Raw genomic sequence first — 24353 nt, 5'->3', positions numbered from 1 at the left:
TGAGTGAACAAGTAGCTCCTGAACAAAATCAAACACAAAAAGGAAGCCTACAGAGGGTGGAAGCAAGAAAAGGAAGCCTGGGAGGAATAGAGAGAAATTGTCTGAACAGCCAGGGATCAGGTCAGCAAAGCTAAAGCGCTCATAGAATTAAGTCTGGCTGGGGACATCAAGGGCAACAAGAAAAGCTTCTATAGGTATGTCACTGATAGAAGGAAAACTAGGGAAAAGATGGGCACTCTCCAGAAGGAAACAGGTAACCCAGTTACCTGGGACATGGAGGAACCTAAGATACTCAACATTCTTTTTCTGACTTGGTCTTCACTGGCAAGTGCGCCAGACACACTGCCCAAGTCACAGAAGGCAAAGGCAGGGACTAGGAGAATGAAGAACTGCCCTCAGTGGGAGAATATCTAAGGAACCTGAAGGTGCAGAAGACCACAGGACCTGAACAGATGCATCTGTGCGTCCTGAGGGAACTGGGAGAAGTGGGCAAGCCACTTTCCATTCTATTTGAGAAGTGGCAGTCCAGTGAAGTTCCCACTGACTGGAAAAATGGAAACATAATCCCCATATTTAAAAGGGAAACAAGGGAAAAAAGGAAGACCTGGGAAACTACAGGCCAGTCAACCTCATCTCAGCATTCGGCAAGATAATGGAGCATATCCTCCTGGAAACTATGCTAAGGCACATGGAAAATAAGAAAGCGGTTGGCAACAGCCAACATGGCTTCACAAAGGGAAAACTGTGCCTGGCAAATTTGGTGCCCTTCTATGACAGGGTTACAGTACTGGTGGACAATACTGGAAGAGCAAGTGATGCCACCTACATAGACTTGTGCAAAGTATCTGACACTATCCCGCATGACATACTTGTCTCCAAACTGGGGACACACTGATTTTCACAGAAGAACAACTTAGTGGATAAGGAATTGACTGGATGGTCACACTCAAAGAGCTGCAGTCAACGGTTTGATGTCCAAGCAGAGACTGGTGACAAGTGCTGCTCCTCAGGGATTGGTATTGGGACCAGCACTGTTTAATGTCTTTGTCAGTGACATGGATGGTAAGATTGAGTGCACCCTCAGCAAGTTTGCCGAGGATACCAAATGGTTGACATGCTGGACAGAAGGGATGACATCCAGAGGAACTTTGACTTAGTTGGCCTATGCAAATATCATGAAGTCCAACAAGTCCAAGTGCAAGGTCCTGCGTGTGGGTTAGCGCAATCCCAAGCACAAAGACAAGAAGGGTGGGGAATGGCTTGAGAGCAGTCCTGAGGAGAAGGATTTGGGGGTGTTCACTGATAAACTCAACATGACCCAGCAATGTGCACTTGCAGCCCAGAAAGCCAACCGTGTCCTGAGCTCCATCAAAAGAAGCATGACAAGCAGGTTGAGGGATGTGATTCTTCCCCTCTACTCTTCTCTCGAGACCCCACTTTGAGTACTCCATCCAGCTCTGGGGCCCCCAAAATCACAAGAATGAGGTCAAAAGAAGTCACAGGATTTTCATTTCATCACTCAGAATGGCCAGGGCACCACTAAATTACAATGTGTGTTAATAAAAAAACGATAAAGTAAGCCCTTTAAAGAAAAGTATCTCTTGCCTTTGTCACAATTTTCTTCATCACTGCCATCCACACAGTCATGGATCCCATCACAAAGCCATCTGACAGGTATACAGTAAGCCTTATTTTTGCATCGAAACTTATCTTCTTTACATTCTGTTACACAATCCATCTGTGTGAATACAGATACGAATGAAGTATTAATGAACATGAGCTGCAACATACTTAAGACAAACTGAACAAAATTTACCAATGCTGGGTTTTATTGCATTGTGTATTTAATACAATAAAGTTGTCCCTGACAATACAATGTACAATTTAAATAGTTACTGAAGTCCAAGTGAAACTGTAATCACACCTTATATGTGTTTTGGTATTACTTTACCTTGCTTCATATTAGCAATGGGAACAATGGTTACATTTACATTTCTGAAGTCAACTGTCCTACAAGAAATTATCCTTTATACTCTAACTGGCACCTTTACAGTTCTGAGAAATAACAGAATTGGTATTTTTTTCCTGCAGTTGTTCATGAAAGTGATATTTTTTTAAAAACATATCAACATTATACTGAGGTGAGTAGCCCGAGAGAGGACGCCTTCAACACCGGAGCGGGGGGAGATCAGCGTCCAGGAGCCTCAACTCAGAGCGGCCAGAGCCACCGAGGGAGCCTCAAGCCCTCGACAGGACCTGCCCAGGAGCCGGCAGCTCCGCGGACGCGAGCAGGGACGCACAGGGGGCGGACCCAGGAGCAGCGGCACCAACCCTGGGTGGGTAAAAACCTGCCCCAGGGAGCGCGAGCGACCAGGAGCGCGGCGAGGCCGTTCGCGCGGGCAGGCAAGCGGGATGGTGCGCACCCGTCGTATGGGCAGGGCCCGCGCTGGGAGCTCTGCTCTGGCTGCCCCAGAGGTGCCCAGACAGAGCAGATGACAGGGGAGGCTGCAGTGCAGAGCTCGGAGGGTAGAGAGTGCCTGCACTGGTAGAGAGTGCCTGCACTAGTCTTGTGAGGGGAGGTGTCCAATGTGCAGGGCTACACTCGGTGCTCCCTGGCGGAGGTCCTTCTGCAGCCGGGGCTGAGCTGCGGGATGCTGTCAATAGGCTGGAAGCTGAGAGGAAGCAGGGCTGCTTGCTCTAGGCCCAAACTGTGCTGGGGCCTCAAGCTTCCCCTCTAGCTCATGGAGGAAAGAAGGGGCCCGTTAACCCAGGAAGCTGGGAAAGAGTAACAAAAAAACAACAAAAAAAAAAAAAAAGGAGGAAAAGGGCAATTAAAAGCAAGGAGCTTCCTCCTAAATCTGTTGTCCCCATGCAGATCCGCTTTGCTGCCCTGCAGGGGGCTCATGAGGAAACACACTCGCACCAGAAACAGCCGGCTGGTGCACTGGTAAAGAAGATCTCTACTAGTGCTCTGAGGAAAAAAGTGGCGGGTTGTAGTAGCAGGGGACTCTACTTTGAAAGGGACAGAAGCACTCGTCTGTTGGCGTGACCCAGTCTCAAGGGAGGTGTGCTGCCTACCTGGGGCATGGATCAGGGATGTTGCAGAGAGGCTGCCTGCTCTAGTAAGTCCCACGGACTATTACTCACTTGTAGTGATCCATATTGGTGCTAGGGATATAGACAGCAGTAGCCTGGAGAACATTAAGGACTACAGAGCCCTAGGAGAGGCGGTTAGGGGCTCTGGAGCTCAGGTAGTTTTTTCATCAATCCTCTAGGTCAAAGGGGAGGACCTTGAAAGGCTAGGTAGATTTGGCAGGTTGATAAATTATTATAATGGTGATGCCATAGTCAGGGGGTTGGTTTTTTAGAACATGGGGCTGGGCTTGGGAGGCCAAGTCTGCTGTGGGCTGGTGGAGCTGGTTCTGACAAAGGGGAAGAGTGGTTTTGGTAGGAGGCTTGCCAGGCTGGTCAAGGATGCTTTAAACTAGATGTGTTGGGGGAGGGGGGCATCATTCCATCCCAACACACTCAGTCAGTTGCCAGCACCTATAATAAATGCTCGGAGCAATGTAGAGATATTCCAGCTGCTCCAGCCAATGAGCTGGCTTCATTTGGAGCTCGGCTCAGATGCCTCTATACAAACGCCTGTAGCATGGGGAACAAACAAGAGGAATTAAGAGATGTGTGCACATCTACGGGGGTATGATATAACAGGCATCATAGAAACATGGTGGGAGAGCTCCTATAACTGGAGTGTTGGAATGGAAGGTTACAGGCTCTTTCGGAAAGAGGCCTGGCAGGTGGGGAAGGGGAGTTGCCCTTTATTTAGGGATAGCCTGGAGAGTACTGAACTCTTTCTGGGGACAGATGAGCAGTCAACAGAGAGTTTGTGGGTCAGGGTTAAAGGGAGAACAGCGATGGGAGACATTACTGTGGGAATCTGTTACAGGCCGCCTGATCAAGGAGAACCTGAGGATGAAGCAGTCTACAGACAGACAGGAAAAGCCTCACACTCACAGGCCCTTGTTCTCATGGGAGACTTCAACGACCCTGACATCTGTTGGAGCGATGGTACGGCCTGGCAAAAGCAATCCAGGAGGTTCCTCAATTGTGTGGAAGACAACTTCCTTCTGCAAGTAATAGAGGAGCTAACAAGGAGAGGTGCCATGCTTGACCTCGTGTTCACCAACAGGGAAGGGCTTGTTGAGAATGTGGTACTCCAGGGCAGCCTTGCATCCAGTGATCACGAGATGGTTGAATTTGAGATCCCCAGGACAGTGAAAAGAGCGTGTAGCAAGCTCATTGCCCTGGACTTCAAAAGAGCAGACTTTGGCCTCTTCAGGAGCCTGCTTAGTAAGGTTCCATGGGATATAGCCCTGGAGGGCAGGGGGGCCCATGACTGTCAGTTGATATTCAAGGATCACCTGCTACAAGCTCAGGAGTGCTGCATCCCAACTAGAAGGAAGTGCAGCAGGAGAGACAGGAGACCTCCTTGGATGGATAAGGAGCTGCTGAGGAAAATTCAAAGGAAAAAAGAGGCTTATAAAAAATGGAAGCAAGGACAGGCGGCCTGGGTAGAGTACAGGGATGTTGTCTGGGAAGCCAGGGACCAGGTTAGGAAGGCTAAGGCCCAGTTAGAATTAAACCTAGCCAGGGATGTTAAGGATAACAGGAAGGGATTCTACAGGTACGCAGCAAACAAAAAACTGACTAGGGACAACATAGGCCCCCTAAGGAAGCTTTCAGGAGAACTGGCTACACAGGATTTGGAGAAGGCTGAGGTTCTGAATGACTTCTTTGCCTCGGTCTTCACTGGCAAAGGCTCTGACTGCACCACCCAGGTCTTAGAAGCTAGACGCAGGGACTGTGAGAATGAAGACCTTGGGCCCACTGTAGGAGAGGATCTGGTTTGAGACCATCTTAAAAATCTGAACGCACACAAGTCCGTGGGACCTGATGGAATCCATCTGCGGGTCCTGAAGGATCTGGCGAATGAAGTTGCTAAGCCAGTGGCCATCGTATTTGAAAAATCATGGCAGTCAGGTGAAATTCCTGACGACTGGAAAAAGGGAAATATAACCCCATTTTCAAGAAGGGGAAAATGGATGAATTACAGACCAGTCAGTCTCACCTCTGTGCCTGGCAAAATCTTGGAGCACATTCTCCTGGAAGGTACGCTAAGGCACATGAATAACAACAAGGTGCTTGGTGACAGCCAGCATGGCTTCACTAAGGGGAAATTCTGCCTGACCAACTTGGTGGCCTTCTATGATGGAGCTACGTAACTGATGGACAGGGGAAGAACAGCTGATGTCATCTACCTGGACTTGTGCAAAGCGTTTGACACTGTCCCACACGACATCCTTCTCTCTAAATTGGAGAGACATCAACTAGCTGGATGGCCGCACACAAAGAGTTGTGGTCAATGGCTCGATGTCCAGCTGGAGACCGGTAACGAGTGGTGTCCCTAAGGGATCGGTGTTGGGACTGGCCTTGTTCAACATCTTTGTTGCTACAGTGGGATTGAGTGTGCCCTCAGCAAGTTTGCCGATGACACCAAGCTGTGTGGTTTGGTTGATACACTGGAGAGAAGGGATGCCATCCAGAGGGACCTTGACACGCTTGTGAGGTGTGCTGATGCCAACCTTATGAAGTTCAACCACGACAGGTGCAAGGTCCTACACCTGGGTTGGAGCAATCCCAGACACAGCTACAGATTGGGCAAAGAAGAGATTCAGAGCAGCCCTGTGGAGAAGGACTTGGGGGTGTCGGTCGATGAGAAAATGAACATGAGCCGGCAGTGTGTGCTCGCAGCCCAGAAAGCAAGCCGTATCCTGGGCTGCATCAAAAGGAGCGTGACCAGCAGGTCAAAGGAGGTGATCCTGTCCCTCTACTCTGCTTTTGTGAGACCTCACCTGGAGTATTCTGTGCAGTTCTGGTGTCCTCAACATCAAAAGGACATGGAACTTTTGAAACAAGTCCAGAGGAGGGCCACGAGGATGCTCAGGGGACTGGAGCACCTCCTGTATGAAGACAGGCTGAGAAAGTTGGGGCTGTTCAGCCTGGAGAAGAGAAGGCTGTGCGGAGACATCATAGCAGCTTTCAGTATCTGAAGGGGGGCTATAGGGATGCTGGGGAGGGACTCTTCATTATGGACTGTAGTGACAGGACAAGGGGTAACGGGTTCAAACTTAAACAGGGGAAGTTTAGATTGTATATAAGGAAGAAATTTTTTCCTGTTAGGGTGGTGAGACACTGGAATCGGTTGCCCAGGGAGGTTGTGAATGCTCCACCCCTGTCAGTTTTTAAGGCCAGGCTGGACGAGGCCTTGGGTGTCATGGTTAGTGTGAAGTGTCCCTGCCCATGGCAGGGGGGTTGGACCTAGATGATCTTAAAGTCCTTTCCAACCCTAACTATTCTATGATTCTATGATTCTATTACAGTGCAACAGAAGGAAGAGCATGGCATGAAGGCCCATGCAGTCTGAGGTGCCTGCTAGTGCTGTACGAAATGAATCTAGAGGACAGAAGGAGCAATTGTGACACAAATGTCTCCACGCTGCCAGTACAAAACATTCCCTGAAGTAACGCCCCCCCCAGAACCACGCTCAGGTTTTGACCTAAAGGACACAATTTTCTTTATTATAAGAAACATAATGCAGTGTAACTACCAAGGAGCAAAAATCATGCGACTGTTATCTGACAGTGTTCAATGGATGCAAAGAAACACCCCAAAACATTTGCCCTTTTAATTATTTTCAGATCTAAAACTGTTAACAAATTTCATGTCAGAGAGTAGGTGAGGGAAAAAAAATCAACAGGAATTTGTCACCTACCTCATCAGATCCATCAGTACAGTCATATTCTCCATTGCATTTCAAAGATGCTGAAATACAGCCTCCACTTGCACACACGTACTCACTTGAAGAGCACGTTGGAGATGCTGATTACAAATACATATTTTAGCATTAAGAAAAAGACAATTTATAAATAAGTTGTTTAATAATTTGTTTTCATCTGGTTAACATACTGAGTAAACATATATTTGTCGAAGACCAGACCTTTCCCAAACTATTTCATAAAGTACTACATATTTGACAAAACTGGATTGTTGCATCATAAGTAAATTGTATAATGATAGTGAAAGGATATTTGCATTTTATCACTAAGAATTGTTTTTTGCACTCCTTGCTACTTCTAGTGCCTTAGAAACCTTGATTTGTTGATTTATTTTATCCTTATTATTTCATTCTGATTCAGTCCTTACTTAATTTTATTTCTCAGCATTATTGAAAACAATACCTGGTTCACAATTTTTCTCATCCTCCCCAAGTTTACAGTCTTCATGACCATCACATTTCCATTTTGTAGATATGCACTGACCGTTGGAACACTGGAACTGATCTCTAGAACAGCTTGTTTCACAATACCTCTGGTACAATTAAAAAAAAAATTATATACAGGATAAGGAATTTAATATAAATATTGGTAAACATACAGCTTATCACAGAAGTTACAGTCAATATTCCTCCACATTATGAAATACAGTCAGCCTTATAAAAAAAAATGTATTTGTAGATACAATTTATGAAAGGTAGCTTGCACCCTCTAAGTAGATGGGAAGCAGCTGAGCACGAAAGAAGGGACAAAAGTGACATGAATGAACAGAAAAATAGCAAAGTCTTATCTAGTGAGTTTATGCTAAACAACAAATAGTCTACATTGTTTTCTCGAAAAAAGAAATAAACCCCAAACAAACCACAAACCAAACCAAAACACTGCTATGGGTAGAAAGAACAGTTCCCCAACCAGGACACAAAATATTTCCAGGATGGGAAGAGGTCCAAATTATTGCTAGGATAAAAAGATGCAGACTATTGTTAAACGATTTGATGTTATTTGTACATTCTCTTTTTAGGATAACTATTTCAATAGGTTTAGGTTTAATGAATTAAAGATATTTGTATATATGGATCATGTAGAATCATCACTGCTGCTTTTTAAAATATTCATGTGTGGGAATCTATTCTCCAAAAATATAAACCTACTTTTATCCTAAAGAAGTATTTTTCCTGGAAGAAGCCTACCTCATCTGAGCCGTCTGCACAGTCATAGTCTCCATCACACCAGAATCTTGCTGAAACACAGTCTCCATTTGCACAAAGAAAGTCTTTCAAATTGCAGGTTTGAGGCTCTGAATAAAGAGAAGTAACAACCCTAGGTTTATGAGCATTTCCATAAAATATTTTCCACATAAACCCCTGAATTACTTAATGAATGACTACATCAAAGTCAAAACTTGCAAACTGTGATTTTTTTTGTTGTTGTATTTCTTTTTTGTTTGGTTTTTTTTTTTTTTTCCTGTTGGATGGAGTTTCAAATAAAAATCTGTTTTCCAGAAATCAAGTATGGGAGGAAGCATGACAATATTCTCCTGACTTAAATATTGACAAAATTGTTAGAAAGATTTAACAGAATGAGAATTTGTAAAAGTCAATGGATAGTACAAAAGAAACCACTGTCGTCAATTTGTTAGAAAACAGAAAAGAAATGGATGAAAAAAATAAAAAAGGTAAGGATAAGGATGGAATTTTCAAATAATTTTAGGGAAACAGAAGGCAGATGTTAGACTGAAAAAACAAACAAAGAAGAGAACACAAACCAACAAAAAAACCCAACAAAATAAAAACAAAACAAAAAACCCACCACAAAAACAAAACAAGAAAAAAAAAACACAACTAAAACCCCTAAGGAGTTTATAGATGGATAGGAGACAGTAAAGGTTGGAAGGTATGTAGGATATTTTGTAATAAATGGGTATGTTGTTCTACTCCCTGGGAAGAAACAAAACACGGGGAGGTCTGAAATCATTAGAAAAGGCTGGTGCAATAAATGGGATGAGTAGGCACAAAAATAAATCAAGATACAGGCAAAGAAAACAGGAGAAGCAGGCTGCAGGGAGTAACGGAGTAATCCTGAGAAGGTGAGATTGTCTGTTTCAGCCTATTTACTTCACTGCAATGCTGTGTGATTTTGGTACTGCTGCCACAAAAACACTGGCAAAGGGACCAGCGTGGAAGATTCCCCAGCAGAATAATATGTGCTTTCCTCCAAAAAATTAGGACAGCTACTGAAGACACTGGAAAAAATGGAGCTGATGTCTGGACTTTGGACCATTAGATTAAACATAGGCAGAGAAATTGTGGTGACTGAGGAGAACTTAAACAAGTCTCTGCATGCAATTTAAACTTTGCCAGTCAGAGACCTTTGGGAAAGCAGGAGTGAAAAAGCAAAGAAGGATTATTTGTGGGATTATTTCAATTACAGTAAATCTTGCATTATGTAAATAATGTAAAATCAAGAATAAGGATCATTTAGTAAGACATTTTCAACAGAGAGATGGTAAAAGAGTCAGGCATATGGTAAATGGCAGTGACTAAATCAGTGGAGCAGGGGTAAAAAAGAAAGACTTGACAGTACCAATGGACAGTAATAGACTAGGTAATGCTAAAGGATCCTTTAGCTTGTTATGGATGGTGCAAGTATGAATGCTTTTGAAAAACGTACCGTTAGTGATCAAAGAAAGCAAACATACCATTAAAAGCTTCCACTTGAGATTTGTTAAGTACCAGTATGAGAATATACTAGACATGAGTTGCACAGATTTAAGTAAAGTTGAACTTAAGTGTTTTTCCTGCATTTACAAAAATCAAAAACTGTTTCTAGAAAGGAACCATTTTAAAGAGACTTTCGGTCATTTTTCTTTTCTCTTGACTTCATAAAAAATGTCAAAATGACCCTGTTTGTTTGAAAGTTGTTGGGAGAAATTTCATTTATTTTAGGTAGGGACAACTTTTCATTTTGAAGCTGTAGGAAAGTCATAATAAAGCAGATCTACGGCAATTGCATCAGTTCACCAGCAATATAATATTTAAGCAAATCAAAGGCTGCCATTTATACAAATTCTTAGAATATAGACATACTACTTCAAATTATTTTCAAAGCAAAAGCTAATTGTATAAACATCAGCAAATCACTGACATTTGATTCTTTTTCTTGTCAACAGGCCAGGAAGAGAAAGTTCACAATATGATATATTATGTAAAAGAAATAATTTGTGGGGAAAGTAATTCACATGCAAATACATTTGTTATGTTTCTCTACTGATTTGCAAAATATAAGCAAACACATTTTCTACATGCTAATGAATTATTTATAAGCAGATCTGATTCTGGAAAAATGTACACAATGAGCTAACTTCTCAATTCTCTGCTAGCAAGAAGTATTTCTCAGCGGCTGAAATACATCTCTGTGATTTACGTATGGACACAGAAGAGCACTTTCCCATCATTGCTCAGACTGAAAGGAATAAGTATTAATAGACTTCTGTATAACCAATGAAGGACAGCATCATTCAGCTTTTGCTTTATAAAAACACTGAATCTCCTTCCTGAAAAAAAGCATTTTTTTGAATTATTAGAAAGAATTTCATTTGAAACACAGCACATAAGATGATCGACTTCTTTCACATTTTAAAGTCTGAATATAATCTGTAGTCAATAGACATATGTCATCAACTTAAATGGTAGCAAGAAAAGGATCTCATGAGAAACATTCAAAATTATTTCACATTTGGGGTTCAATTTCCCATTTAATAGACATAGATATTGCACTAAGTCATGAACTGAAAGCAGTCTTTAGGAGACTGATGTACTGATATACAAGTCTAAGGGGAAAAAACATAACTTTTTTTTTTCTTAAAACATGAAGTTTGAAGTTATAGTGTACTTTTTATCTACATTTGTACAGGATAAATGTGTTTGCTCCTTGTGAGAATTCTATGTCTTGTAACAGCTGTTATAAAGTGAACTTTTAGAGAAATAATTTGTATAATAGGAAAGGTACACAGAAAAAGTAATAGCAATACTAACATGGGATATGAGCACCTCAACCAGGATGAATAAGTGTACATTGACCTCCTGATTAATCCTTGCATTTGGCAGGAGATCACAATCATTTATAGAAATTGGGGAACATACATAGGCCACACTTTCTTGTGATGAATGAGCATTCATCAGATTTACTACTAGATAGTTGTGCTGGCTTTGAAACCTTTCAGTAAACTAAGCCAGAGTATCCAATATGATAAACAGAACAGCGAAACAGTAATATCATGAGTTAAGCCTACAGGGCAGCTAAGCCACATACAGCTACTCAGAAGGGTAAAGGTTTGACAACTTGTGAGATGAGATAGTTTAATAGGTAAAGCAAAAGTTGTGTGCACAAGCAAAGCAAAATAGTCATTCATTCACTACTTCCCATGAGCAAGCTGGTGTTTATCTGCTTCCAGAAAAGCAGGGCTTCATCATGTGTTACAGCTGGGAAGATGAATGCCATCATTCATCAGAGTTCTGAACATCCCCCCCCTTCTTCCTTCTGTTCCCCAGCTTTTCATTGCCGAGTGTGGCATCCTATGGCATGAAACATCCCTTTGGTCTGTTAGGGTCAGCTGTCCTGGCTGTGTGCCTTCCTAACTTCTTGTGCACTCCCAGCCTACTCACTGGTGGGGTGGGGTGAGGAGCAGAAAAGGCCCTGACTGTATAAGTGCTGCTCAGCAATAACTAAAACATCAAACTGTCACCAACACAGAGCACCACAGGAGATACTATGAAGAAAATTAAATCTATCCCAGCCAAAACCAGTACATATGACAAAATAGTAGAGGAGTTAAAAACAAACCCACCCTTCCTGATTGGAATTACAATTCCAATAGTCTATTACAATACTGCTAAACTCTAACATGGACAATCCTGCAACATGAATGCCTGTAAAGACAATTAAAGTGGTCATAGATGTTTTTTTCCCACACACACTTAAAGTGGCATCCAGTAAAGATTTTCTTTAGTTCTTTTAAGTAACATCTATTTAGCACTGTATTTCACCAAAACAAAGACAAAACTTGTTCTTTGTTAATCTAGGCATTAGACTGGTAGGTGTAGATAAAAGAAAAAACCTTTGGTACACATCACTTTATGATGTGAAAGTGACACATTTGCTTTTGGCAAGGTGACTTTATGAGACATTCCAGGTTAGTTTCTTTCAATATGCTGATTTAAAACATTTCTGATTAAACATCAAATTTTGGGATACAAACTTAGTCCAGAACAAAATTAACTAATTTGTTTTCTTGGCAACTTGTAGGAGCAACGCAACAATGTTTAGAAGATTCTTCAGCAACAATAATATTTTTACAATGATTGAATTAATGTCTGTCGACAGCATTATTACATTTGCTTTGCTTCAATGTTTACAGTATTGTATTTTCTCTAATTATGTTCAATAAAATATTACTGCTGCTTTCTTTTCAGCAGCAATAAGATAGTCATTACTATGGAATTTTCCTTTTTTCAGGTTCCCTGAATACTATTTTTGCTCTACTTTATTTCAGAAAATCCAAATAAACTCTGAAAGCAGATTTTCCCTCCAAAAAGATACTACCTCAGAAGAGTTAAAAGTGCATTCTACTTTGTTTAGCACTAACTCAGTATGGACCTATAACTTTCCTTACTTATTTGGGAGGGTCCCAAATAGAGTTAAAGAACAATAGACTGTAAGACAACTACACTTAAATAACAAAGTCATAACAGGCACAACTATCTGCATTATATCACAAATATTTTTTCATACCTATATGTGATATTTTTTAACATGCATTCTGTTTCATTTCTGATAACATCACCAGGAATCTGTGCGTGCACGTAAAGAAACTGTGTAGCAATATATAAATACTTGTTCTGAATTTCTGTAACTCAATTAATTCAGTCTGCATTATTGAGAAACGACTAATTTTCTGATGTAGTTGCCTGACAACCTTTTGTATATTCATGTATGCTATGAACAACTTATCATAATGCACAATGTAATATATTTTGTCAAATGCTTTAGAAATTCTAATTTCGTTTCATTACACTTTATTATATAAGTGGCTTGACAGCCTATAAAGACTTCAATGCATCTATTTCAAACAACTGAACAGTATTAAGTATTTTCACAATGCTTCCAAGATATTAAATTTTACAGTTGTGTCAGTAAACACCTACCGTATTTACTCTAAACAGCAGAATATGGAATATTACCAAAAGTTAAGTGATTTATGCATTTGACAAGCAAACAAAAATAAAAGTAAAATTAAAAAATCATTCCAGAGTTCACCACTCTGGCCTTTAGTTTGACGCACCGGCTGTGTCTGTGTACTCTCAACTCACTAATTCCGTCCATTGTAATTAACTATAGATGTCTTTATCTCCAAGTCTAGAGAACAGCCAAGAACTGAATATATAACTTAATTATTGATGTGAACAAAAAGATGGCAAGCTTAATATTTTTTTTTAAAAAAGGAAACCAGGCAGACGATTGCTCCCTTGTTACTTGTTATCTTTTTTTTTTTTTTTTTTTAATTCACTTTCTACTCTGATAATCTGAACCTTAAGAAAGAAAATTATTAACACTGGGTGGTAAATAAATCCCATATCACATATGACAAATTTCAAATAACATGTGTGACACTTGTCCCTGCCCATGGCAGGGGGGTTGGAACTAGATGATCTTAAGGCCGTTTTCAACCCTAACTATTCTATAATTCTATAAGTTGTATTTTGGTATGATTTTTTTCTTCAAATTTTGAAAACATTTTCTAGTCATGTAGATTAACACTGCTGAAGCAAAATAATAGGTATTTTTTACTTTTATGTAAGAATAAAAGAATATGAAGTAATTTCTCAGTATTTTAATATATATGAAAATTGAAAGAATACCACTAGCGCTAATAAAAAATTCTTAAGTAAAATCTCTCACAAAGTTAAGAAATCTTTTGCATGCCAACCCTACCACTGGGAGTATAACAATACATGGTTCTGAGTGATTACTGAACCAGATGACATTTTCCCCTTTTGATGACTTGCATGGGAAAACTACAGCACTATTGCCTGCGGTAACTCACAACATTTTCAAATGCAAATAGTAATTAAAAGTGTCATGGTTTAAGTCAGTAACTCAGCATCACACAGCCACTAGCTCACCTCCCCTCCTTCCCCACTTCCGGGTGGGATGAGGAAGAGAATCGAAATAATGTAAACACCAGGGGTTGAGGTAAGAGCAGTCCATAACTAAAACATAATATAAAACTACTACTAAATAAGGGAAATAACAAGAGGAGAGAATATAAAACTGAAAGGGGTAAGGAAAAAAAAAACCAAACCAACAATAAATGCAAGTGATGCACAACACAATTGTTCACCACTCACTGACCAATGCCCATCCTGGCCCGAGCAGCAATCTGCCCCTTCTGGGTAACTTCCCCCACTTTATATACTGCGCATGATGTGCTGTGGTATGGAATACCCCTTTGGCTAGTTTGTGTCAGGAGTCCTGTCTCTGCTTCCTCACGACTTCCTGTGCACCTCCTCACTGGCAGAGCATGAGACTGAAAAGTCTTTGATTGGAGTAAGCATTACTTTAGAAACAACTAAAACCACTGGTGTGTTATCAGCATTGTTCTCAGACTAAAGTCAAAAACACAGCACCGCACTACCTACTAAGAAGGAGAAAAATGACTTGCAGATGAACCCAGGACATGCCTTTTCCTCACTGGCAGAGCATGAGAGACTGATCAGGGTAAGCAACAACTATAACATCAGTATTTTATCAGCACTGTTCACAGACTAAAGCCAGAACTCAACCCTACATCAGCTACTAGGAAGGAAAAATAACTTACAGCTGAAACTAGGAGAAAAAGGCAGACAAATCCACTTTAACATTCCAAGCAGAAGAAGCTAGTCTTCAGACATCTTGTATTTATAGATACTGTATCTCAAATTGGAGAAAGGGACAGACTGCACATACTCAGCATTAGAATGCCTAATTTATTAAGATTTCTAGGTCATTACCTTTGAGACACTAAATACACATTCATGATATACAATCAGGAATATATATTCAAGATTATCTACACAAGAAGATATTAATTTATTGTATTTCTAAGTACAAAAGAAATAACAGAAATGATCAACTGAAAAGAAGACACTTGAGAAGTATTTTTAAAATTTCGCTCTTGAAATATTTTATAAAGGCAACAATCATGAGATAAAACCATGAAGAATTTGCCATTTCTTCCTGAGAAGCAGATCTAAATTGAATCACTGAAAGTGGTATTATAGAGATTTATTAGGCATTCAGGTTCTTCATTGTTAGGAGAGGACTAGGCTAACAGAGGTTCACTGAATAACAACTATTTCTTAATGCAATCAAGTATAGAAATGAACGTCTCATGATATAAAACAAGGCAAACCATCTCAGGAATATAATGAATGTAGGCTAAAGGGTAACGGCTTTAAACTGAAAGAGAATAGATTTAGATTAGATACAAGGAAGGAATTCTTCACTGTGAGGGTGGTGAGGCACTGGCACAGCTTGCCCAGAGAAGCTGTGGCTGCCCCACCCCTAGAAGCATTCAAGGCCAGGTTGGATGGGGCTTTGAGCATCCTGGTCTAGTGGAAGCTGTCCCTGTCTGTGGCAGGGGCATTGGAACTAAATGATTGTTAAGGTCCCTTCCAATCCAAACCATCCTATGAATCTATGAATGTAAAGGGCAAATAGAGTTTGATAAAACTTTATGGTTAACAAACATTTATCACTTTATCACTGAGCAGATTTTTATGATTCTTATCCAGAGATCAGAAATGTGATGCATAACTTACTGACAAAAGTAAACTGCTTGTAATACTTACTTCAAATCCATTAGATTTTTGAGAAATCATAGGTCAGGTGTTTTTCACAGCTAATACAGAATTATAGCTCTTTATAAGAATGAATAAAATTGGAGAATTTCAGCAATGGACATTTTCTATTCTGGTCAACTGAATTTCAACAGATGAGATGACACATCAACACATACAAGTGTGGTTTATCAAACTTGAAAAGCTCCCTCTTACACGTTGCTAAACTGATCCCACTCCTTATAACATGCACTTTGGTAAAAGGTACTTACTACAGTTTTCTTCATCAGAATTATCACCACAATCATTTTGGCTGTCACATCTCCAATGATCTGGAATACAGTTGTTATTTTTGCACTGGAATTCATGAGGCCCGCAAGTTTTTTTATCTGCAATTAAGATGAATATTTACATTACTGAAGACAAAGAATCACACTGGAAAGACTGCTACTAAAGTGTGACATGACAATATTGCCAAACACACTTAAGAAGGAGCAACCATTATCCTTGAAATGTTACTTACAGAAATAATTTACTTCTTATACCACATTCTTTAAGATTATATTTATTCAGTCATACAAAAAAATATAACAGTTATAAGTTTGATGACAAAATTAAAATACGGACTGTATATACACTGTCATTTTAAGTAAAAAATTAAGAAATCTCAAATTATTTTGGAGAGGGTATTATTTCACTGAAACTTAAAAAGTGCATTGACTTTTCCTTGGATTTATCTTTAAGACTGATGTAAGTATTAAAAGTTGTGAGTGAAGAATACCATAATATAATGGCTTCTCTTAATTACCCAGACAGAAAGCATGAATTAACTCTACCTACTGTTCATTGAAAACCACCATACACTAATTAATAAACATACATTTCCTAATTCTATTACAGGTGTCTGAATTGAAAAGCAACCATGGAAGACTGAATACATTCAGACTACTTCTAACAAATTTACTCAACACAGTATCTCCAATAACATACAGCATCAGATGTTGACTAAGCAAGGTACATGTGACTATGTAGCACTGAAGCACAAAAGATTATCCTTTATGCAAGTATACAACATATGAAGATCTTTATTGTACTCAGCTTGCAGCTTCAGAATTTAATTCGATCAAAATTGTTCATAAAAATAGCCATCTGAAAAAAAACCCAAAACAATGCTGAAGTCCAAACGGTGTTGAAACTACTGCTATAATTAGGTCATTTAAACAAATGCTAAAATTATGGGAAACTTTAAAATGTGATTAAACCCACCCTGTTCTTGTGAAGATATGTGTATGTAATTAGAATCATAGAATAATAAAATAGTTAGGATTGGAAAGGACCTTAAGATCATCTAGTTCCAACCCCCCTGCCTTGGCAAAGAGATTGCAAATATGGATAAATTGTTCTGTCTCCTACCAACACATAACTTAAAAGCATTATATGCAGCTAGCAGATTCAAAATAAAAATGTAGGTGTTTTTTCAGGAAAGTGTGTAATTAAGCTACAGAACTCTTTGTTGAAGCATGCTGTAAAACTTTACAAAGGTTAAGAGAGACTGCAATCCATCAAGGATAGGTGTATACAGGGCTATATTTGACTCAAAATATCCAGATTCTCAGATTGTTAGAGGTTGGAGTAGTATCTCAGGGAAGTTTAAGTACAAGCCTGCATGGCTCGCATATTCTTCCTTAGATACTAGCTTTTAGTCACTGCCAGAGACAGAACAAAAGGCAAGATAAGCCTTAGATATGAACCGTCAAAACTAGTTGCATATATTGTGATTGAAAAAGTCTGTTTAACTTGGGATTGCATGTATTGCACCTCTATACCATTCTACTGTTTGAGTAGTTTGGAAGTTATTCTTTCTGTTGCCTGAAATGATGAATAACAGTGAATTATTATAAATATAATTTTTCCTCTTCAGCATTAGGTTTGTTTTTCTAATTATTTGCCTTTAAACTTTGGGTCTTGATGATACTATTAGCTGAATTATTTTAAGACCCTTTGTGATGTATCAGTTGGGCTTACATGGGTTACTCAAAATACAAATTCACAGTTTGGAAGCTTGGAATGCTGTCCAAGTCAGAAGAAAAAATATGTTGGGCATCAAGGTGCTGGGAGACACCTGTGAAGTAGATCAGAAGGTGAACAGTGGAAGGCTGGTTCTGTCTAATAACCAAGAAGAGGATATAAATATCTATGGCAAAGGTTCATCTCTCTTGCACACACAGTTTTCTCAAGCCAAATCATTTCCTGAATTGTAACTTCTCTCCAGTTGATATGATTAACTAGTTTCCCCTTCTTAACAATTCAAATTATGGTCTTCTGATTTTCAGTGTTGTGGAATAGTTCAGTTTCCTAGGCATATTTACCAGCTCCAACATTTTCATATATATGCTCGTGCCAATTGCTTGAAACATACCCATGGAAGTTTGGCACTCTCAGCAATTTATTCTTGAATACAGCCTGCCCATCTCAGAATATTTTTTCACGTTTTCCTTGCGTCTTGAAATTTCCAAAAATTTTTCTGCACTTGGTGAGTATGTGTCTTGCACTGACATCCATGTTCAGTGATTTTTCCAACACCACTGATCCACTTACTGCAAGTGATTATCTGTAATCCATTTCTCAGGTGAATATTTATATATATTATTTTATTTACTGCAAAAGTTGCCTCAGTACTTTCCAACAACCTGAATGACTGAGAACAGCTACTATTACCATACAGTGTAATTTTTTTTTTTTCAAAGTGATGATAAATAGCATACTAGGTGTATACAATAAAATATCATGTACAACTTTGTGAGTAGTCTTAGTAATTTTAGTTGTTTCTGCAGAAATATAATCAACTCACCTGTTCTGTCAATGAGAAACATACTAAAAACTGTAGAGTTGTATTTGTGATCCAACAATGAATCTTCAAAAAAGCAACGAAGGAAATTCTTGTATTCAAAGCTAATACTTATGTTCTAAAAAATCTGTGCCAGTGGGGTAGAACACTGGTTCTGGATATTGTGCAAATTCTGACCGACATTAGGGCTTGGTTTGGTAATGGTGCAATTCTGTCTTTGATCTTCTCTGCAGAGAACCTGCCTCCTCAAACTATCAAATTTAAGTACAGAAGTTTCATACCAGTTTCATTGGCAGTTCTTGGAGAATTCCTATGGGGATGCCAACTGGCGTTTTAGGGCATGTAAGTACCTAAAGCTCACAAAGAGAAGAAGTTGGTCATGTCAAATTGGAATCTGCTCTGGACCCTTCTGCACAGCTAGTCTTAACATCCTTTGCAAATTACTACATTTTTCACTATTTATGAACTCCAGCAGCAACAAATTATGCAGAATAAATTGACAGTAGCTGAATAATACTGTGAGAAAAAACAAGAATGTCATCATATTCCAAATGAGATATTCATTTACAGCTCCTGCCAATAACATAATAGTGTAATATGAAGTTTGATGAGACTATATGAGACTAGTTATATAAAGTTTTCCATTCAAAAAAAAACTGCATGAGCCAGACAGAGCTATAATATCAGATAGGTATTACCATACATTGAAAGAGGACATATTGAGGGGGTTGATTATATCCTTTCGTTACTATTTTTCAAAAATGCCAAGCTACAGCAATACATTCTAAACAACTGGCATACTCACCACAACTAGCTTCATCTGATCCATCAGCACAATCTGGGTCTTCATCACATACCCACAGTTTAGAAATGCAGTGTTTTGTTGTTTTGCACTGGAAATGGTCTGGAGAACAACTGTTTTCAGCTTTAAATAAAAGGATCCCAAATTAAAAATAGAAAATTCTGCTAATAGAAAAAAATATTTGTTTTAAAGAAAAAACTGTTAAGGATTCAAAATTTAGATACTGTATATCTCTAGCATCACTTAGGTAACATCTGTGAGAAAATAGCATTCATGTTTATATTGTTTAAAATTTTCTCTTTTTAAAAAATATATTATATATTACAGTAAGATCAAATGAGTCTAATAAACAAGGTGTCTGTGATTTTTTTTTCAATGAACCACTTTAGTAAAAAGCAGGCAGAATTTTTTTTTTTTTTTCCTAACTTCCTAAAACACCAGTTATCAATTTTGAAAGTCAGTTTAGCAGAAAAATGCTTTGGACAAATCCTAGAGCAAGTTAAAGATGCAAAGATGCAGCTAACATTCATCTTATTCTTTCAGAATGCTCTAAGTTAAAGCTTTAACTGCATTAATTTTAGAAACAGACACTTGGCAACAAAAAAGATCCTCAGTTCTCTAGACTGTCTCCCTCACAAAATTATATATGGGATCTTACTATTTCTTAAACTCTCACAACTGAAAGTATAGAGGCAAGATGAATAAAGGACATGCATCTGGACTAGACTATGAGCAAGATATTTGTGGTCAAATGCATAAGGACTTCTTTAGAGATATGCATAGGTACTAAAACATGGAAATTTTTCTAAACTGAATTGTACCTATGTGGAAAACATTATGATCTATTCTCTGATAATGTTTTCCCACATGAATGTTTGTCCCGCTTTTACCAAGGGAACTCCATGGAGTTTTTAACAAACTTTTCTATCCTGATGTTTTGAAGTGATTGGCTTGGTACTATTACTCTAGTTTCTTGCGTTTGGCAAGATGAAAAAATTTTACATTTGTTAGAAGTCATTGTATTATTTCATTAAGTGTCACGTTTCCATACATAAATTTACAGTGCTGGAATTAAACAGCATTTAGACTTGGCGATGCTGCTAACTACACTTATTAAAAAATAATACTAATTCTCAGCTAGGACACCTCACAAGGGGATTTCAAAGTGCTTTACAAGGAAGATCAGCATAATTACCTCAATTTCATATATGGAAAGCCTTAAGTACGAAATGTAACTTTTTCAAGGTCACTTGATATATAAAATCAGCGATACTTCTGAAAAAAAGGTCTGTATTTTATGAATCCTAATCCAGTGAAATTAGAATAAAATAGATAATCTCCTCTGTTATCTGTTTTGTGACAGAAGCCCAAGTCAATATGAACTTTTTGGCAGACTTAAAAGCTCTCCTTTTCATAATCTCCTCAAAGGCATCTGAAGAGTTTTCAGAAGCCACAAGTGAGGTTATATCAATATATAAACTAGCACACTTAACTTTCTTAAAAGAGAAGCTAATAAAGTCTAGGTAAAACAGAACAGAAACAAAAAATTAACCTCCACCACTTCTCACTGCGTCTTTGCAGGTGGTTTGACAGCTGAGTTCCAGACAATTAAAAAGCTTCCTTTATGTCACAGCAGACTCTCCTACCCCCAGTAAACCCCAGGAAGTTTTCAACTCCATCACCACTGATCCTGACCCCATCCCCCCACCACAGTTCCTAAGTACTGCTGTGCTGTAGACTCTACTACTCTGATTTGTCAGCTACACCTCAAGCTTTTGGGAACCTTTCATGTCATGTGCAGTTCTTTATAATGAAAAAGGCAGTCTCCCTTATCTTTCACAGGAGTTTCTTTGACCCCGCTTAAAGTACTTAAAGAAACATTACATGCAAACCAGCATTTGATACTGTCTGTCTAAGGCTACAGTTCTGCCAAGATGTTTAGAAGACGGCCATTAAACATGACCATCAACAAAGCTTTTGTGTCCTCAGCAATCCCTTGAAGAAGGCCATGCTCTTTGCAGAAATGCAGCATATACAAAGCTTGAGAAAGCTAATTCAGAAAACAAGAATAAACCACATTAGATAAGCAGATCTGAATAACTGAGCAAATGACAGAGATGTATTTCCAGACGGCACCATCATTCTAATTACAAAAATTATCAAAGCCACAAGCAACTCAATACATTTCCATTATAAATCTGAAAATATATGAAAGAAATAAGGAGTGAAAGTGAATTTATGAGATGTATTAACAGCTAAGTAAATGGAAATAAAGCTGTATTGGCAAATTAATGTAGAAGTCCCCAGAAGAGAGGGAATAGAAAAGGTGGAAAATTCCATCAAAGGATATGAAAGCAGCTATGGATCTACATCTTTTCCAAAAAAAGACACATAAAAATATCTTCCATTCAAATATGTTGCTGCAAGGCATGGCAGATGAAAGCCTCAAGAAGATGAGTCATTTGTGAGTTGGTTAACAGTAAAATGGATGTTTCAGCCCAAGTCAGAAACCCAGTTACATACTTGAAATTAACTGTGTACGCACCCCTCTTCTTTGCAATGACTTTAAAAAGTGAAGTTAATACATGACATTTTAGTTTGTTCCCTTCTACATGAAGCACTGTACCTCAATCTATAAATTAACTGGTTTGCAAGGGTTTTTTTACGTAGAGGACATTTACAGTATTCTACTTCAGTTTCTTGTTTAAAACCAGCTACAGTTATCAGCACAAAGTTCTCTAAACATTACTTACGACAGTCTCTTTCATCTTCTTCATCACCACAGTCATTCTGTCCATTGCATCTCAGATTTATTGGAATACACTTCTGATTCTTTGTGCACTTGAATTGACCTGACAGACACACATGTGTCTCTGAAAGTTAAAAGAATAAAGAGTATCAAGTTAAAAAAAGTTAAAGATTAAAACATTAAAAAAATACAAAATAAAAAATATATATATGCACTTTCTTGACAGAATTTAAAGGGTGGTATTTTAATCAGTTTACCATTTTTCTGAAGTCTACAATGTCTATAATCGCCTACCACAGTTCAGTTCATCAGAATTGTCCCCACAATCATTCTCTCCATCGCAGATGAAGGCTGGAAGAGCACAAAGCCCAGTGCCACACTGAAAACGTCCTGGCTGACATCTGAATTCAGCTAAGAAAAACAAAACCATGAATACTACCAGAGGAATGGTTAAAGTATCAATAGTGTTGTTCTTCCTCTAAGGACTAATCAAAAGAATTTATAAACTTTTGTATTTGATTCTATAATCTCAATCTAAGTAGATATTAGTAACTGAATGTACATGTACTATTCAAAAATTCATTTAAAAGTCTGAGATGTTAAATTTGCATAACTATAGTTATACCTTACTAATGATACAGAGTACAACCCTCTCCAGGTTGAGGCTTACTATAAGCGCAACAGAGACTTGCAATTTAGGCTCTAAACACTTAAGTTCAAGCCTGCATTTAAGAAACTCACTATCCCACTCTATTTTCCATGAAAAGTCTAACACTGTTCCTTGTCACAGCCACTGCTATTTGAGTGAATGAGCAATTATGCATCTCTATGCTAATATAATCTATAAACATAGCGTAGCTTAAAATAGAATTTTATGTAGAGTGGTTACATATGTTAAAGCTTGCTTCAAAGACCTCTGCAGCAGAAAAAGAGAACTAATTATTAAATTGTAAAAATACAGATGAGAGATTTCAAAGCAAAAAAAAAAAATCAAATTAACTGTTACTTAGCTGGAAGATTGTACAACACATAGTAGAGCATTTTATGTGTATCAGCTTAAGGGAAGAATCTTTTATGTAATATAATAGTATTAAAGTAGTGAGGGACTGGGACTGAAAATTAGCATCATCAACAGATATTATCATTACACTAGAAAGGTACTTTTTTAAGTAAACCTGCAGTCAGTTACCATTACAGCAATCATCCTTTAGGATACTAAAAATACAATTATAATTGGCTTCCAATTGTCTACAATTCAATGAGAAAATACTACAGTAACCTACCTATTTGGACTATGTGTGGGTCTCAAGAAATATGCTGTATCTGCACCACCTTCAGGTTAGTGTGTCAAAGTTACATAGGATGCATAAAAAATGTTCATTGCATAAAACCATTCATACTGGAGGGGTGTGATTTAACTCTCCAAACTTTTCTTTTGCAATATTTATATAACTAAAATATTTATATAAACCATACTGTGCAAAACACAAAAATGCTTAGTAGGAACCATATGGAAAACACTGTTGTTCAGAAAACTGCACTAAATAAGAATATGTAGCTAAACTTGTATAATTGCAATGAAAGGTAAGCAAATGAGATTAGAATTCCACATTCCTAATACATACAAAAATAAACCTGGCAAAATTTTGTATTTATATATCTAAAGTAAGTAACCTCAGAACAGGGCTTTGAAATAAAGATCTTTAGCAAAAGCATAAATGGGATAAAGTACAGATTAAAATAATGAAAAAAATGTTCTTAGGATTTTCCAAAGACCTTAAAAGACCCTTAGTAGAGATGAGTTAATGAAACACTTTTACAGGCTGAAAAACAACAGCCTGTACCCTTGGTAAATTTGATGGAGACCAAGAACAGAAAACAGCACTGTAAACAAAAGCATAAAAAAAAAAAAATCATTTTCCTAACATCTATAAAGAGTTATATTTTAGACTTTGACCATACTGACAAAATGGGGTTCCAAATTCTGAATGCACTTACGGCATTCCTCTGGCTCATCAGAGCCATCTCCACAGTCATCCACAGTGTCACATTTCCACCAAAATGGAATGCATTTGTCAGTTTTGCAACGGAACTGTAAAAGGAAGGAAAGAAGGGAAAAAAGCTTTGATATGAATATTTATTTATTTATTGTTAAACAGAAAGTTTATGAAAAAGAAGACTG

General features: G+C 38.3%; 1 protein-coding gene across 1 annotated transcript in view; it reads right to left on the bottom strand.

Moving 5' to 3' along the window:
* LRP1B (LDL receptor related protein 1B) overlaps nt 1–24353 on the bottom strand; it is a 585099-nt gene that overhangs the window by 68912 nt on the left and 491834 nt on the right. Inside the window, exons 63-71 of the mRNA XM_065670655.1 lie at nt 24170–24263; nt 22466–22582; nt 22176–22295; nt 19426–19545; nt 16045–16161; nt 8087–8193; nt 7302–7431; nt 6836–6942; nt 1549–1738 (exon numbers count right to left, since the gene is read on the bottom strand). Coding sequence (XP_065526727.1) covers nt 1549–1738; nt 6836–6942; nt 7302–7431; nt 8087–8193; nt 16045–16161; nt 19426–19545; nt 22176–22295; nt 22466–22582; nt 24170–24263 — 1102 coding nt within the window. The remainder of the gene's footprint in view (nt 1–1548; nt 1739–6835; nt 6943–7301; nt 7432–8086; nt 8194–16044; nt 16162–19425; nt 19546–22175; nt 22296–22465; nt 22583–24169; nt 24264–24353) is intronic.

Source organism: Lathamus discolor, chromosome 3 (genome assembly GCF_037157495.1).
Source record: "Lathamus discolor isolate bLatDis1 chromosome 3, bLatDis1.hap1, whole genome shotgun sequence".
Lineage (NCBI taxonomy): Eukaryota > Metazoa > Chordata > Aves > Psittaciformes > Psittacidae > Lathamus > Lathamus discolor.
This window is presented reverse-complemented; position numbering and strand designations above follow the sequence as displayed.